The sequence below is a fragment of the Daucus carota genome, chromosome 3 (genome assembly GCF_001625215.2).
Source record: "Daucus carota subsp. sativus chromosome 3, DH1 v3.0, whole genome shotgun sequence".
Classification (NCBI taxonomy): domain Eukaryota; kingdom Viridiplantae; phylum Streptophyta; class Magnoliopsida; order Apiales; family Apiaceae; genus Daucus; species Daucus carota.
In genome coordinates this window covers 48,108,369-48,126,234 of record NC_030383.2, presented here as the reverse complement: position 1 = coordinate 48,126,234, position 17,866 = coordinate 48,108,369, and the positions used below count along the sequence as shown (strand labels likewise).

The 17,866-nt window shown below is 35.8% G+C and overlaps 4 protein-coding genes across 4 annotated transcripts; all 4 read right to left on the bottom strand.

The window, feature by feature from the left end:
• Positions 1–209: 209 nt before the first annotated feature.
• On the bottom strand, positions 210–2,891 carry LOC108212590 (probable LRR receptor-like serine/threonine-protein kinase At2g28960). The gene is made up of 8 exons (XM_017384315.2): positions 2,060–2,891; positions 1,938–1,982; positions 1,730–1,840; positions 1,515–1,628; positions 1,215–1,433; positions 1,007–1,122; positions 597–857; positions 210–509 (listed from the first exon to the last, which is right to left on the bottom strand). The coding sequence occupies exons 1-8, from the start codon at positions 2,745–2,747 to the stop codon at positions 267–269; spliced, it is 1,797 nt and encodes a 598-aa protein (XP_017239804.1). The 5' UTR covers positions 2,748–2,891; the 3' UTR covers positions 210–266.
• Positions 2,892–3,726: 835 nt separating this feature from the next.
• LOC108211525 (UDP-glycosyltransferase 90A1) lies at positions 3,727–5,364 on the bottom strand. The gene has a single exon (XM_017383151.2). It carries the CDS (start codon positions 5,327–5,329, stop codon positions 3,929–3,931), a length of 1,401 nt encoding a protein of 466 aa, XP_017238640.1. The 5' UTR covers positions 5,330–5,364; the 3' UTR covers positions 3,727–3,928.
• Positions 5,365–8,877: 3,513 nt separating this feature from the next.
• Positions 8,878–10,534, bottom strand: LOC108211478 (UDP-glycosyltransferase 90A1). The gene has a single exon (XM_017383087.2). It carries the CDS (start codon positions 10,397–10,399, stop codon positions 9,014–9,016), a length of 1,386 nt encoding a protein of 461 aa, XP_017238576.1. The 5' UTR covers positions 10,400–10,534; the 3' UTR covers positions 8,878–9,013.
• Positions 10,535–12,169: 1,635 nt separating this feature from the next.
• LOC108211344 (uncharacterized) lies at positions 12,170–16,040 on the bottom strand. The gene is made up of 6 exons (XM_017382917.2): positions 15,857–16,040; positions 14,369–14,625; positions 14,153–14,259; positions 13,923–14,055; positions 13,638–13,832; positions 12,170–12,630 (listed from the first exon to the last, which is right to left on the bottom strand). Exons 2-6 carry the CDS (start codon positions 14,621–14,623, stop codon positions 12,346–12,348), a joined length of 975 nt encoding a protein of 324 aa, XP_017238406.1. The 5' UTR covers positions 14,624–14,625; positions 15,857–16,040; the 3' UTR covers positions 12,170–12,345.
• Between the last annotated feature and the right edge of the window lie 1,826 nt (positions 16,041–17,866).

Sequence of the window (17,866 nt, the reverse complement as noted above, 5' to 3'; positions counted from 1 at the left end):
TACTGCGTTTCATGCCAAAGCTAAGACTGATCCCACTCTTTCTAGCTTTATTTTTTAGCTGCTCTGCTGATCTATTTTATTGTTTAGTCGATTCTGACCATTGCTTAGCCTACTAGTTTTAGTAGTTGTCCTTGAAGGAGAGTAGTCTGTTCCTTTTCTATCCTATTTTATTTTTCGCGGGGTATGCCCCTAGATTTGTATCTTTCTGCCTTTTAATATATTTCATTTAGCAAAAAATAAATTAACAAACTTTGCTTTAGGATTCTCTATGTAGAACTTATAGAACAGTCTGGTGTGGTAAGAGTAGTACATGATCTAGTTGCCGTTGAAATGTCTAGCGCTTCCTCTAGCTTAAGAATCACTTTATCCATTGATGGTCGTTCTTTCTTACGTGTTGTGCATGATAAAGCTAATTTAAATGTGAGACTGAAAGCTTGTTCGGAGTAGTCTCCTTCAAGCGCTGGATCTGCAAATCCTCTTATGCTGTCATTCCTAGTAAGTGACTTTGCCTGAACCAAAAATGATAACAATCATGAATGGAAACTGACAGGAAAAAAAGAAGGTGTTCTTGTCATAATATAAAGGAGGAAACTTACCATTTTATGTAGGGGCATAGGTGTATTCATGTTCATATTTATAACCCTTCTTCCCGAGATTATCTGCAGAAGTACTACCCCAAAACTATAGACATCGCCTGCTGAATCAACTCTTTTGGTGTTTTGATATTCAGGATCGACATAACCAAATGTTCCTCTCACTTCTGAGCTCTGGTAGGTTTCACCTATATCAATGATCTTGGACAACCCAAAGTCTGAAAGCTTGGCTTCAAAGTTTGCACCTAAGAGTATATTTGTTGGCTGCAATTTGCCAGAAGAAATTAATAATTGATTTATGACAATATTTCTTAGTCATTTTTCAGAATGAGGTAAAGTCTTACACGAAAGGAACAATTGTAGCACATAATATGCTGAGGTGTTGAACTGGGAGTGATAATGTTGTGACTAACCTTGATATCACGGTGAACAATGCAACCTTTAGGGTAGTTATGGAGAAACCAGAGTCCTCTTGCACAATGTACTGCAATCTCGAGCCTACGAACCCAAGACAACCTCCTATTCTTGCCTGTTTCATTGTGCAACAGTTCAAGCAGTAACACCAGAATAGGTGGACATAAAAGGAAATGCACAGAAACAAAATGGTGGAAATTAAAGTACCAAAAATCCATTGTGACAGATTTCCATTGGGACATAGTTCGTAAAGGAGGAAACACTCATCTTTGTGTCTACAATACCCCAACAAAGCGACGAGGTTTGGGTGTCTGACCTTTGCTAAGCTCTTAAGTTCTCTAAGAAAGGTCTCTGTATATCCCTCATCAGTGATCTGCTTTATTGCGACATGTTGCTTATTTGGAAGTATGCCTTTGTACACTTTACCTAATAAGCAATTTATATTATTGATCAACGAGTAAACGAAACTATTGCACTTCAGTCTGCAAATATTAGCAAATGCTTCACCTGCTATTCCTTCTCCAATGAAGTTCTTCGCGTGTAAATTATTAGTGGCCGAATAGACCTCCTTGATTGAAAATTTTAAGTGGCCGGAGTCCTTTGGTAATGCAAATTTCATTGCTGCCAAGTGAATGAGATATGTCATTCAGATATATACAGAAGCTATCTGCATTTTAAACATCAGATTCTGGTGATGTTACAAAATAGTACAACATAAATACCATCGTCCATTTCTGTTGTTCTTGGTCTACACCATCCTCGTAAAAATATATAAATGGAGATGATGATCAAAGTAAAAATTCCTGCTATTATTCCATATAAAATCCTTGTACCTGCATTAGGTTGGAGTTTTCCAAGTTTTCAGATAGCAAAATTAGGATACATATGATTTAAGTACAAATTGAAAATTACTGATCAAGTTCCACTCACGTGTGCTGATCTTCTTCTTCTCATTAGGAATTGGTGCTGCCGAATCTGCAATGAGCAAACAGTTAAAACAGAATGAACAAGGTTTTTACATCATGAATTTTAATTTTACGATGCATCTGTACCTGATGAAATTTCAGTGATTGGAGCCTGATGCTGATCCACGAGGCATCTAAATGTTTTCTGAATCCATGCTTCATCTTTAATTTTAGTACTTGCTAGTGACACTAATACTGCAAACCTGCACGTAAGAGATTCAGACTCTGTAGGCTCATCATTTCCAGAATCTGTTCCTGTAATATCTTCCCAACTCCTCAGACAGGAGCCACATGACTTATCTTGGTTTTTGCCTTGAAGCTCACATTTTTTCTTCATACTTTGGAAGTCGTCTCCAAGTCTATTGTTGACATCTTTAACAGAAAAATCTGAGCAACCACCACCGCCCCTTGTGAGTTTTTCAATCCCACAACCTAAAACATCTATACCAGGCCTATTCATTGTAGTCAAACAGTCACTCTGCTCATCAGAGTTCAAGAATATATCCCCGGTTTGACTTGTGTGCAAAGCCAATGCATAAAGATACTCTTCAAATGGTCCAGCACAAGAATTGTTGTTCAAAAATCCACCCCAATCTCCCTCCACATTGCTTAAATTGTGCAAGGATGGTGACCCTCCATATCCAAGATCAAGAACACACGCGGATCCATCAGATACAGCACATTCAAAACCCCCAATAAAGATGAAAATGCTAACCACTAGTATCTGGTACAAAATTCCATACCACCGGAAAATATCCATATAATCTTCAACCATGATAATACAAGAACTTCTAAACTATTAAGTTATACTTCAACATTAAATGATCATGGTTTTTGACCTTTTACCGCTATCCTATTTACAGAAGCTGGATGCATATCATAGAATCATAGTAAGATTAACATCTTAAAGCATCAGCTGCAGTTGAGATTTTATATTTCTGCCCTGAAATGGTACTAACAGGTGTCAGTTTTGGCATGATCCAATTGATGCTGGTTATAAATACAATGTCCAAGCAAAATAACAAGTAAAACTTATGTATGTTTATGCAAAACTGTCCTAATCTGTCTGCATGAAACAAAACAAAAATTGTACCTCAGCCGGCCTATGTAGGATTGCTTGTGTTTGTGTGTGTATCTTGGAAGGGCTTTTGACATGTCCTATGTGGCTTTGGTTTATACACTGTACTACTGCTTTGTTTTTACTACTTATTCATATTCTAACATGAGTTTTGTCTTCTGATTTGTTGGAATGATATTATAGCCAAAACACTTCCTAACACAATTAGCTTCTGCCAAATGAGTAGAGAAAGAAATTATTTTCTCTGCAATTATAAATTATCTACCTCTCATGTTATAAAATAGTTGAGAAATGCAAATGCATGTCATTGATGCATGGATATTAAAGGTTTCAGTATGAATCATGTTTGTATGTGATTTTAGGGTTCTAGACTTCTGGTTTTTCAGTTTTCTGTATTTTACAGATCTATTTGTTTTTCAGTAGGGATGTTAATCCCCAAATTCGGGATTTTAATCTATATGAAATTTATTTGAAAATATTTCATATGGTAATTGAAAAGAATCAGGAAGTGAAGGTACAAGTCCTGTAGTAAACATTAGTAAGAGCAGTCTTATATTCGCTTATTTGATTGCTATGTTTTGCTGATGGTGCCCCGTTAGGATGACAAAGAATCAAGGTAAACATGATTAAGCACTTATACTATTCATAAGTCGTGCAAATTGAGTACGCAGCAAAGGACACCAGGTCTAAAATAGACCAGACAAGATTTACTAAAAAGTTATGTGAAAAGCTAGAAAGATTTATTCAACTTGTGATGCCAAGATCTGCTTCATAGAAAGGAGATCACCTAACAAGAATTACAACATAAATAGTCACTAGTACTGAATTGAGGAACAACTTCTTGACATACAGAAAACAAATCTGCAATGCATCATCAGTCATAGTGTCGCGTGTGTATCACTGAGTACACGAGTCTGATGAATGAGCTCTCTCGTATTAATCCAAGAAGAACCACCCTCTTCCATAGCCTTCATCGCCAACTCTCCCACTTCCTCCATTCTCTTCCTAACAACCTTCCCCATCTCTCCCTCCATCAACTCCCTCACCATCCTCTCCAAACCTTCTGCCTTGACAAAACCTCTCATACTACCATCACAAGTCTCCACCATCAACCCTACCTTGATCTCATCCACAATCATCATCGCGTTCAATGGTTGTTCTGCTCCCAAAGGCCAAGCCAGAATAGGAACCTCTGCACATATACTCTCGGTCACTGAGTTCCATCCACAGTGGCTCAAAAACCCTTTCACACTCTCATGCCCCAGAATCTCCCTCTGATCAGCCCATTCCTTCACCACCATTCCCCTCCCTTTAATTCTCTCCTCAAACCCTTCATCTATGTTTTCACATTTCCTCAGTACCCACAGAAAATTAACTTGTGAACGTTCTAGCCCGATCTTAATCTCTTCAATCTGTTCCTTGGAAAGCTCAGCCTGAGTACCAAAAGCAACATAAAGAACAGAGCTTCCTTTCTTAGTGTCTAGCCACTTCATCCATGGCCGCGCTTCTTGGTTGACCAATTCTCTTGAGGGTGGCTTGGCCATGCTCAGAGGACCAATGCACCATATCTTAGGCTTGCACTCTTTATTCCAGACCTCCAAGAGCCTAGGCTCCAGTTCACTAAAGCTATTAACTATAACACCATAGCTTTTAGGTGTAGCACTAATTTCATCTGCAATAATTTTGGAACAAAACAGATGGAGATCAAAATGATTTTTTGTGAGCTTCATTGATGGAAAACTTGGATGTTCAAATCCTTCATCAAATCTCTTCTCTAAAAGAAGCTCAGGACGTTTCAATATAAGATATTCAATAATCATAGTCGCGAATCCATTTATACCAGCAAAAGCTAGGCGGGGGATACCAAACTTAGAAGCCGAATTAAGTGTCCAACCAAGAAACATGTCAGTCACCATAAAAGTGACAGTTGGTAAGGTTTTGAGTGCTCCCTCAAAATCGGCTTGCATTAGTTTAGTGGAGTTCATAAAGGGGAAGAGCAGAGACATGGAAGGAAGTTCATCCGTGCTCTCGACGCCTGGAGGCACGTCAGGAATTTTGGGAAAAGGAAGATCAATCAAGTTAATGGAGGGATTGGAGAGAAATTTGGACATGAAGGGGCGGTTGGCGGGGGTGGTAAAGATTGTAACATTAGCACCATGGCGGTGGAAGACAAGAGCTAAGTGTAGGCTGGAAATGGTGTGGCCTTTCGACATGAAAGGGAACAACACAATGTGAGGAGGAGAGGAGGAACCATTATTGTTAACAATGTTTGAACTCATTTTCTTTTACACTCTTGTATGGTGCATGAGTTGGAATGATGATCAGAGGTATTTATACACATCATGCAGCTTTGTTTATTAATGAAGTTAGGTGTGCTAGTTAATTTGGACGGCAGTGTCATCTTCATAATTGTTCCCGAGTCTATGATACCATGCCGAGAGTATCTCCGATGGTGCTCCTAAATCATTTCCTAAAATAAAATATAGTAGTTCTTAGTGAGTTAATACGAGTACTGCAATGCTATTTTTTACTTAGCTCTGTATTCATGAGAGGGAAAAATTAACTAAAAGAGAGGAAAGATTGAAAGAAAATTAATATTATATTCATAAAAAAAATTAAGAAATGCTCTTTAAAATAGAATAAAGAGACTAAACTCTTAAACTTTTAAAGAGTTTCGACGAGTCCATTGGAGTACTAATTCTTGACTTACTCTTCAAAATTAAAGTTAAGAGTTTGTCTAAAGAGCTTAATACTGAAGATGGTCTAGTGATCAATTCTCCCAAAGTTTTAAGTATTGGGAGAAGGGAGAGAGTCGAACTCGTGTCTCTGATATCAGGTGGTGACAACTAATTCTCCCAAAAGTTTAAGGTATCGGGAGAAGGAAGGGAGTCAATCCCGAGTCTCTGATACCATATTAAGTGAATAATTCTTCCAAGATCTCGTGACGTTGGGGAAGGACTTACAGGATCGTATTGTTATTGTACCATACCACTACAACTGAAATATACGTACACGATTCATCCACAGCACAAGTAAAATGTTCTAGAGAAGTTGGGGGATAAACAGATGATATCTAGATAAATAGTAGCCATGAAAAATAGCTTGTGGTCGAAAAGACCTGTCCAAGTTTGAATGGAGGATGAAGATGAGGAAGGTCGCTTGACTGATGGAGCGAGCGTATACAATGCAACATACTGAAGATACCAAGCTTCAGGTTCAGAAATGTAGTTGAAAATATTAATTTGACAGCAAATAAGTGTGGGAGGACAGTAGACAGCAGTCTGTCGTTTGTCAAGCCATTGGATCCAGAGATAACGTAATCTACACCATTATAAATGCTCTCACCCATTGTTGTCCAGAAATGGCTGTGGAGAGGAAAGTTTCCTTTTTTCTGGGGGTACTCCCGGTCCCCGGCTACTGATCTCCAGCAACTGTATTGACAACTACAATTTCCTGTATACTACTCCCTTTGTCCCCCTCAATTGTTTACATTGGGATGAGATCTCGACATGCATTAATGCTGTCATAAAATATAGTTTGATAAATTATTTTGAATTTTTTTTTCCTTCTGAATAAAAATTTAGTATCCAAACTTTTATACAAAAAAGGAAAAATCGAAAAAAAAGTTATGGAACTATGTTTTATATGCGCCTTAAAATGCGTGTCGAGCAATGTAAAAAAGTGTAAAGAAATGAGAGGGATAGAGGGAGTATTATTATTATAATATTAAATTCAAAATTTTAAAATAAAAATATGAAAAATCGTGAATAAGAATGCGCAAAAGATGAAAGTTAAAATATTTAATCATTAAAAATCAAATGAGAAATGGGTAAGGAAATATCTATTTAGCAAGAATGAAATAGAAGAATGACAAATAGATCCCTAATTTTAGAGAATAAGCATGTGAATTTTTGTGCATATATTTTAAGATAATAACTTAAAATATCATATATTATCTGGTGGAGATTTTCTGATTACTAACAAATGATTTCAAACATCAATGTCAAACCACCGGATTCTCTTTCCACATTTGCGGAGATCTTCGTCGGTGTTTGCATGCTAAAATAGTATAAAATATTGGTTAACTAAAATATGCATTATTGATATGTGGTCTGGGGAAAATCGTCATGTGTGGTTTATACTTGTCACATGCATATTCGAGTTCATATGTCGGTGGCTCCTATCTCCCAACCGAATGATTTGAACATAAATGTTAAATCACCCATGAGCCAAAAAGACTCCTGGTTCTCGAACCATTTCTGATGATTGAACCTTTCTTGAGTTGGTGAGAAAACTCTTCTTTAAGCCTTTCTTAGGTCAAAAGGCCGACTTTTCTTGACTCATTTTTGTAAAATGTAAGAAGCATTTATAACCGATATTGTTAAAATTATCAGGGATATTTTAAAAAATTTTATTATATTTAATTAAAATGTATTTAAATTTTTTGTCCATCTAAACGATACTTTTCGGAAAAACTTAAAAAACGAAAGTTGTAGAGAATAAAAAGATCTTTTTAGAACAATAAGGTTTGAAATTTAAATAATTATTTAAAAAAGATTGTTAATTTTTACAAGATTGCAAATTTTTGAAATTTATTAAAACAATTGCAAAAAGAATTACGATAATTTATTAACATGCCTATATATACATATACAAGTCTAGTCATCTCATATATAAGCATGAATTTGACTAAATTTTTGAGTGAAGATATTGCAGATTTATGTAATTAGAGTTTAGGGGCTAATATTGAAAGAGTGAAAGGTAAAAAAACCAACAACTTTAACTTTGTGATTTTCCATTTTCACGCCTTTTGTTTTATTTGAAATTAAATTTACAGTTTAAAATTTTTTACTTTGTTTTTTTAATTTTTTTAAATTTACCAACTTATTCCGATTTTATCGTTTTTTGACTGATTTTTGGAAAAAACGATTTTTCCACTTGTTAACGCTTAATCGAAACGATGACCGACCGAACATCGGTTATATAGATTTTGCACACTCAATCCCCCATATTTGCCCAAATAACGGAAGTCAGTGTATGCTTTACAATACGACCCATATTGAAAGACAGCGTTGTAAAGTGGGAAAAGATATAAACTGATTTGAGAAAACCTCCTATACATATGGGTTACAAACTGTTTCTTATATAGATAAATTGAATTTTATTATTGCAAAACGTTTAGGAAGCATCATTTTTAGTTATCGAACCGCACCAAACATTATTAGACTGCCCTGTTAGTCGTAGCGAGCAGTGCATACACGAGTCCTTATATTCGGTATAAATTATGGGAATTGATAAATAAGCTCCATATTTTACTATTTAAGCTCCAATTTTAAAATTTATACCATAATTACCATACTTTTTCCACATGTTTCAATCATATTGTAGGTGATAATGCATGAAAAAAGTAGAATTGGAGCTTAAATAGTAAAATTTGGAGCTTATTTATCAATTCCCTAAATTATATTATTACCGATATCCATCATCCATGATAAAATGATTGATATGTATTGCAGATTTGCAGTATATAACTTATTTGAGGTGTTGGAAATATAAAGGAGTACTTATACTTTAACTTTTAAGTTGAGTTCGAATATTTAAGCGTTTTAGAGCATCTCCAATGATAAAAGTCTTTAGTTAAAATTATCTAGGTGACGCTTATTTGAAATCTACGTATCACTTTTAAAGATTATGTAAAAGAATTGGAACTCCAACCCGCCCTCACCTTAGCAAAAAATATAGCCAACCATGTCTGGTTAGCTATATTTGTCGATCCAAGAAAGACTTTAGGTATAAATTTACATAAGCATGAATATAGATAATCTCATTGGAGTAATCATTAGAACCCTTAGCAAAAAATTTACATATTCAATATAGGCAATAAAATAGCCAACTATTATACATATTGCCCTCCGAGTTGCTCTTATGTCTCTGTTAAACATTTGCCTACTGAAGATTGTTCCTTATGAATCTTTGCGGACATGCATTTGTGCAATGAGCTCACTCATGTTTACCCAAGAAGAACCTCCTTCTTCCACTGCCTTGATCGCCAACTCCCCCACTTCCTCCACTCTTTTCCTCACAATCTCCCCTCTCTCTCCCTCCATCAACTCTCTCACCATTCTCTCCAAACCTTCCCCCTTGACAAACCCTCTCATGCTTCCATCACAAGTCTCCACCATCAACCCTACCTTGATCTCATCCACCACAATGATCGCGTTCAGCGGCTGATCTGCCCCCATTGGCCAAGCCAGAATAGGAACCTTGGCACATATACTCTCGGTCACTGAGTTCCACCCACAGTGACTCATAAACCCCTTCACACTCTCGTGCCCCAGAATCCTCCTCTGATCAACCCACTCTCTGACCACCAGTCCTCTCCCCTTCACTCTCTCTTCAAATCCTTCATCCAATTTCTCATTCTGCCCCACCACCCACAAAAAACTAACTCCTGACCTTTCTAGCCCAATCTTAATCTCCTCAATCTGCTCCTCCAATACCTCCGCTTGAGACCCAAACGCCACGTAAAGAACCGGGGTCTCTTTCTTCTCGTCTAGCCATTCCATCCATTTATACCCCTCATGGCTCACCGCTTCTCTTACTGGTGCCTCAGCCAGACATAACGGACCAACACACCAAGCTCTGGGCTTACAATCTCTGTTCCAGAACTCCAAAAACCTCGGCTCCAGCTCGTCAAAGCTGTTAACTATAGTCCCATAGCTTCTTGACGTAGCTTCAAGCTGTTCCACGAAAAATTCTGAGCAAACAAGATGAGGCTCAAAATGCTTTACTGTCAGCTCAATCGAACCAAAATGCGGATGGTGAAACACCTCTTCACCTTTCGCCTCTAAAAGTACATGATGTCCTCTAAGCACAAGTTCATCATAAATCACCGTGGTGAACACATTCCACCCGCCGAAAGAGAGCCGAGGGATCCCAAGCTTCGAAGCCGAATCTAGCGTCCACCCAAGAAACAAGTCCGTCACCATGAACGTGACATCCGGAAGCGCTTCTAGAGCCCCTTCAAAGTTGGGTTTCATCAGCGGAGTGCAAGTGAGGAACGGGAGAAGCAGGGACCGCGACGGGAGCTTGTCGGTGCTCTCCACGCCGGCAGGGATGCCGGGAACTCGAGGGAAAGGGAGATCAACAATGTCGGCCGCGGTGGCGCCGAGATGTTCGGAGATGAAGGGGCGGTTAGAAGGGGTGGTGAAGAATGTGACTCTGGCGCCGTGCCGAAGGAATAGAAGAGCCAAGTGGATTGTGGGTATGGTGTGGCCTTTTGCCATGAAAGGGAACAGCACGACATGAGGAGGCGAAGACGAGGATCTGTTATCACTCTTTGAACTCATTTTTAGCTCTCTGCAAATCTCAACTTGAGTTTTATCTGAGTTTAATGAAATAATGAGATTTGGAAATACGGCAGTGTCTAATGTGAGATAAAAATGGAGGTAAATGAACTACGGATTTTCTAGTGGACTAATAGCATCTCCAAGAGCCTCTTTGTTGGTTCCTAAATATAATATAAAAAATGTGGCTCTTAGCAATTTAGAACAAAGTTAAGAGTGTAAACTCCAACAATACTCTCTCCATCTCTTCTCTATTTAATATTTTATTCATATATTGGGCTCCACTACAACAAAAGAGAGTGAAAGATGGAGATAAATTGGAGGGAAAAAAAATTTTATTGTAAAAAAATAAGTTAGGAGCCATGGTGGCTCTTAACTTTGAGGAAAGAGGAGAGAGAAACAAGAGGCTCTTAAGATTTAAGAGCCACTTAAGAGTCTCTTGGAGCAACATTTTTCCTCTCCCTCCTGAAATCTCAAGTTAGAAGCCTAAATAACCTAAATAAAGAGTCTCTTGGAGATGCTCTAACAACCACTTTTGTAACTTATTGATTTTGAGCACACACCGGAAACACCTCCTGAATTATACGTACACAGTTTAAACACGCAAATGTATAAAGGGCCCGCAAACTTTATGACATTTCGCATTCAAGTTTCTACAACTGGTGCTAACGCAAATGTATAAAGGGCCCGCAAACTTTATGACATTTCGCATTCAAGTTTCTACAACTGGTGCTAAATGATTAGCTTCAGATCTGCTGTTGTTAAGGATGAGCGTGGTTTGGTTCAATTTCGACTCAATACCAAACCGTAATCGTAATAATATGGTTTCTAAAATCAAAAACCAAAATCAAACTAAAAACCGTTTGTGTGGTTTCGGTTTCGATTTATAATATTGCGGTTTCGGTTTTAAAATCAATCAGATGTTTTAGTTCATGATAGGTGATATGTAAACTAAGTTTAATTTGGTTTCTTAGATGCCATATGTTGTACATTTAGTTAATTTTGCATCTATTTGACAATATTTTAAAATCTGTTTGAGCAATGAGATGTACAGTACTTGTTTTAGTATTATAGCAGTATGTTCATCTTTTTCAAGATTAGAATGGGACATGCTCTGATGATCATGTTACAAGAATCAAAAGTACTCATAATCTCTTCCACGCCTACATTACAAATATGGCCGTATCCCGTACAGCTATTAAGAGCATCTCCAAGAAGCTCCTAATTATAATATAAAAAATGTGACTCTTAGCAATTTAAGACAAAGTTAAGAGTGTAAACTCCAACAATACTCTCTATATCTCTTCTCTATTTCATACTTTATTCATATATTGGGCTCCACTATAACAAAAGAGAGGGAAAGATGAAGGTGGATTGAAGGGAAGAATTTTTTTATTGTGAAAAAATAAGTTAAGAGCAATGTGGTGGCTCTTAACTTTGAGGAGAGAGGAGAGAGAAACAAGAGGCTCTTAGTGATTTAAAGAGCCACTAAGAGTCTCTTGGAGCAACATTTTTCTTCTCCCTCAAATCTCAAGTTAGGAGCCTAAATGAAGAGCCTCTTGGAGATGCTCTAAGTAGTATTACCAAGAATCCGAGAAGAATTAAGACCAGAGCCTCAACTTAGGATCTATAGCACCTTAATTTACTATAGCAGTAACTAAACCATGTTAAGCTCTGGTCGAGCACTAGATCTGACCTCGAGCAGATTTGAAAAACTTTGACAAAGTATCTGAAGCCTTTCAGACAAAGTCAGAATACCTTTAACCACCCGCATTTTAACAAACATAAGATTGTGTATATATCAAACTCAACCAGCGAGGAATGTATAGCTGAACAACATGCTTCAACAGCCTCTCAGACATCTCAATACTTCACAGTATATACAAGTAAAAGCTAATGAAGCAAAAGGAGATAATAACCACTATAATTTGATAAAAGTTGCATACTTGCTAGGTACCCGTAGCAAGTCCCTCCCTTGCAACATTGGTCGCCCGAAGGACAGATTGAGCACTTAAGATGGAAAGGTTTGACTGGCAGAACTGCTCCCAAGAATTCTTTTCTTGGTTCTCAGAGACAGTAGCTGCTAATGAGATTTGTGATTTCTCATAAGCACTCTGCAACTCCAACAGAAGGGTTCGAGCAGCTTCCCTGGACTCGGGAAGCTGGTCACTGAGCTGTGATGCTGCTGTATGGATCAATTTGTCAATCCCATATTTCTCCATTCCATCAAAACCCTATAGACATGCCTTGAATCAATACATCATGCTTACCGCTCTAAAAGAACAAGAAGATACTGATATACTATAAAATACCGTAAAATGCCATGATACATGAGAATTTAATTTTAATCAGCAGTTCAAATAATTTTATCCATATTAGGAGAATCATCCGGAGGAAAGACTAACACGGAAAAGAAAACACAGAGACAAAGGGCTGATCTTTGAATAGAAAAAGGAGTGTCAAATTAGAAGTCAGCTTGACAGTTTGATACATGATCATATTATATGAAGCTGGCTTTCAGGACCAATTACATAGCAACAGGTTAATAATTAATTCCACAACTATATCATTTTATCAACACAAAAACAATTAGCGGAGACATAGCAAACTGCATCATTTGGTTATCAAGAATATTTATTCAGTTCTCCTGTATTTATTTAAGCTATTTGTCTGGTGATTTTTTTTTGCATCTGATGGAAAAAACAAAGGGCATATACCAGTGAAGGAGAAATAGAAATGAAGGAAAATAAGAGACCAGAAGGCCTACAGTATTTAAGGCATAACTGTTCATCTTGGTTGACGGAGAAAACCTGAATCATGTGCAAGTTCTAACAATTACAGTTGGTACTATTTGTTACATATATAATAAAAACATCAAATAAGTAGAAAAATTCAATGTCTCTGACCATTCTTTATCACATAGTTTTTAAAAAATTATGTGTTTGTTTGGCTGGACTTGGAAAAACTCAGCTTCTGAATTATAAGTCAGAATCTAAGAAGTTGAAAATCCTAACTTCTTTTAGTGACTTGTTTTTATTTTTGAAACTTGACTTCACAAAAATGTATAGGATCACTATAAAAGATAATTTATAATATTCTAATATTATATTAACAATTTATTACCTAATAAGTTGTAAATACTAAAAACTTTATCCAAATAACATAAATTATAAGTAACTTCTCACTTATAAGCAACAAGTACTTCTTTTAAACTAAGCCAAACGACCCCTATATTTCTTACCAGTCGTAGTGAACTGCGACAAAAGCACATTGACGCCTTTGCTCGAATACGAGGATTTTTGTGCTTAAGATAAATTTGCAACTTGGGTAACAACAATACTGGCGAGACCCAGGTAGTCATGGCTATTAAAGATTTTTCAGCTGCCTCACATACGAATCGTTTGTCTTGTGAAGACTTGAGAAGAAGTTGGACCAGCTGAACAAGAATATTAACAATATTAACACTTTAAAGTGTATGGCAATCACGTTGATGACGTAATAAGAAATTGTCAGACGTGTTAGTTACCAGTGGATCCAGCGAATCAATGATGCGATCATTATATGCCTTAAAAATGTCCGCTGAAGTCATAACTGCAGTTTTGCAGACGGCACTTCTTGGGTTCTTCAAGGATTTCACAACAAGTGACACCACATTCTCCCTATACGTGAAGAGAACATTCTACTCAACCATGACTTACAGAGACATCTGAACTACAAATATTTGCATCAATATATAAGAAGACAAATGTAACTTACAGCATGTCGCACAGCAATTCCTTGTGGAACAGTGATAACCGCCGTACGTTATTGAGTGCCCCACAAACGACAACCCAGTCTTTTGACTCTAGCTCACCTTTGAGAATCTGGAAAACAAACAAGGACCTATAAGTATTTTAAACCCGATAATAGTTTTATATGGCAAAAGAGTTGATTAGCAGATACATAAGATTAAATGTTAAAATTCACCCTTGCCTCAATATTTGTATTGAGATCTTCAACATCTTCCAAATTCTCAGATTCAATGTATTCCACTTCTGCAATGGCTGCCTCTGTGCCATTTCCATTGGGAGATGTTTCGACCAAGGGACAAGCGGATTTCTTTTTCTCTTCATAATTTCCCTCATTGTGTTCAATTTGAGGCTTGTGAAAACCCCCATTAGTGGATTTCTCAATGTTCTTCTCAGATTCAGATAGCATAATGAGGTCGGTTAGAGTGTTTACTGACATCACTACGGGGTTTAAGAATAAAATGCATTAAAAAAAAAAAGAAGATATTATCAGTATAAGAATAGAGTCCAAACCATCAAGAACCTTCAGACTGAATCAGCAAACAAAAAGACAAATTAAACTTGTCATAAGATCAGCTGAAATGTTACATACTTAAATTAAATTGCAGCAAGCATTATGATCCAACAGATAAAATTAAACTTATGTAACCAAACTAGGGATGCATAAAGGTTAGTCAAACTGCATACTGAAGGACCAAGATGAGCTTAAACCAAAAAGACCTGGCACAGCTGATCTTTATCTATTCTAGCAACCACTGGTCTATCATGTAAATACTAATTTAACATGGGGAATATAATGACGCTTCAAAACTGAACAAATTAATTTGCTGAGAATTATAAAACAGAAGCTGCAATACAGTATCTATAACAATTAACGTATGTAATCAGCGTCTCATCACTGATGTAGTCCATTTCCATAGCCTTGGTATCTTAATTATCTTTAATACACAATGTTAGCCAACTCAAACCACGGAAAATAACCAAAGAAGGCCATATGATCATGCATTACTTAAAAAACATAATTATCAAGACCAAAACATTTTACTGTCATTCAAGTAACCGTTAGTTGCAACAAACATCAAAAGGTTACAGATCTCAATCACTTCCATCACATTTCCTCAAATGTATTTTAACTACGTACGTATATCCTCCAAGTAAAAATTGACTCCCGCTGAATCATAACCTACTATTTCCGACAACAAATTTTAATAACATTACTCAATGACATTCTCCCTTACATTTTTTACTTAATCGTGATTCGATAAACCTCTTCTCTAAAAGAGTAACACTGAAACCACTCCAAACTAAAGCTTCTAGCAACTTGAGCTTTGCGAATCAATCAATCCTACTAGTACTATCAAACTAACGGATCGTGTAAAGCAATACACCGAATAGAGATCTATTGCGCAAAATAACAAAGTTCAAATCACAACCTATAGAAGGTAAAACACGTGACAGTAAAGTTCCCACAAATTCTCACAACTGTGTACTTTTAAGTTCACTAATCGAGTAGAGTACAAAAATCAAACCCTAGGTTAGAGCATTATCACAATTAATCAGTAAACAAGTAAAATTAAAACAATAAACACATACATTTTGTTAAAATAGATAAGATAACCTAATTGATAATGCAAGTAAAAGGAAATGTATAAAGTGAGTAGAGAAGAGTTACCAAGACAAGGTAGATGATCCACGAATCAGTGAAGAAGATGCTGCGGTATATATAGAGAGAGAGATGTGAGTGAAACAGTGGAGAGAGAGATGTAACCGGCGAGAGTAGAAGACAAAATTACGCCGGTATTAAATATTAAGGCAACCAACCTGGGCCAGCCCAGCAGGCACGGAAATTACATGTGGCGGAAGAGCGGAATGGTCTGTTTATTTAATTCTTAAGGGGTCGCTTGGTCCTTTCGCCTTTGGTCCGTGTCTCTGGATTACGCCTTAGAGCAAATCCAATAGTGAGCTATATCTTGTGCTATATCTATACTATAATATAATAAGGCAACATAGGTTTAATTTGTAGTCGTACAAAATTTTGGTTCGGTCACTTTTTTATAACTACAAGTGGGTGACATGTAGACTTCTCTTACTCTTACAATATTAAAGAGTTTTATACCGTTCAAATTACTAACACTTGTGATGTTATACAAGATAAAAAAAACTCCACCATTATTCTTTTAAATATAATGTATATATTATTTATATACTATATTATAATAAACCGATATTGGTAATAATATAATAAGGCAACATAGGTTTAATTTGTAGTCGTACAAAATTTTGGTTCGGTCACTTTTTTATAACTACAAGTGGGTGACATGTAGACTTCTCTTACTCTTACAATATTAAAGAGTTTTATACCGTTCAAATTACTAACACTTGTGATGTTATACAAGATAAAAAAAACTCCACCATTATTCTTTTAAATATAATGTATATATTATTTATATACTATATTATAATAAACCGATATTGGTATAATTCATAGTCGTCCAAAAAATGTAATCAGTTGGTAAATATAATCTGGTTAAAATCTAATTCATTAATACTAAAATACTAATAAGATGATGTAAAATTTAAATAATAATTAACAAATTACGAATTTTATAATCGCCCGTGCTTTGCACGGGTTAAAGGCTAGTATATATTATAACTCAAAATCAAAAAAATTCAACATCAATGGTGTGTTAAACTTGATGCTAAAATAGCATATTGCTATAATTGATGCTATATTTAGCACAAACTATAGCAATATCTATAATTGTCACCTCATCAAAAAGTAAAAAAATAGAGGGAAATGAATAAAAAAATAAATTTATATCTCAACATATTCAAGTACATTGTAGAGTTGGTGAAATTTGGCACAAGATATAGCACCAACCATTGGAGATGTGATATTATTTTAGCATCAAAAACAATTTTTTGGTACTATATTATAGCAATAACTACACTTATTTTTAGTGTCTGTTTGGGGTTGCAGTTGGCAACCACAACAGCAGCTTTTTGTCAAACAGCTGGTGTAAATTTGTTTGGTAAAGTTTAACCCTGCTTTTTCCAACCCTGCTTTTTGTCCAAAAGCTGCTTTTACAGAAAGCTGGTATACCCGTGCTTTTCACAGAAACGGCTGTTGCGCCCTGCTTTACTGATCTTGCCATCGAACCCCCGCACATGCAATTTTTTTTTACCCTAGTTGTTACACTTTAAACAAAACAATAAAACAATATAATATGTATAAAATATTTTTTTTAATTATAACTTGGATTATGGGTAGGTGGAATTTTTGTAATAAATTTAAAAAGAAACCTCGAAATGAATTATTAAAATAAATTTGGTTGTTTAAATGAATTTTAAGGTTATATTTTTGGTTTTAATAAATTTGTTGTTTTAAAAAATAAATTATAATATAGGGGTAAAAATTAAATATGGTGAGTAATATACATTAAACCAAGAAGAAAATTATATCAGTTTATAAAAAATATGTTTAAGTAGTATATTTTGGTAAAATGTAAATTATATAATTTTATTTATATTTATAGTTGAATATAAAATATAAATGATGTGTTTCTGTTGAAAATATTTTACAAAAATTATATAATTTTTCAAATATATAATTACAAATTATGAAATATACATATTATTACAAATTATACATATATTAATAACATATTTTTCTAAAAGAGCT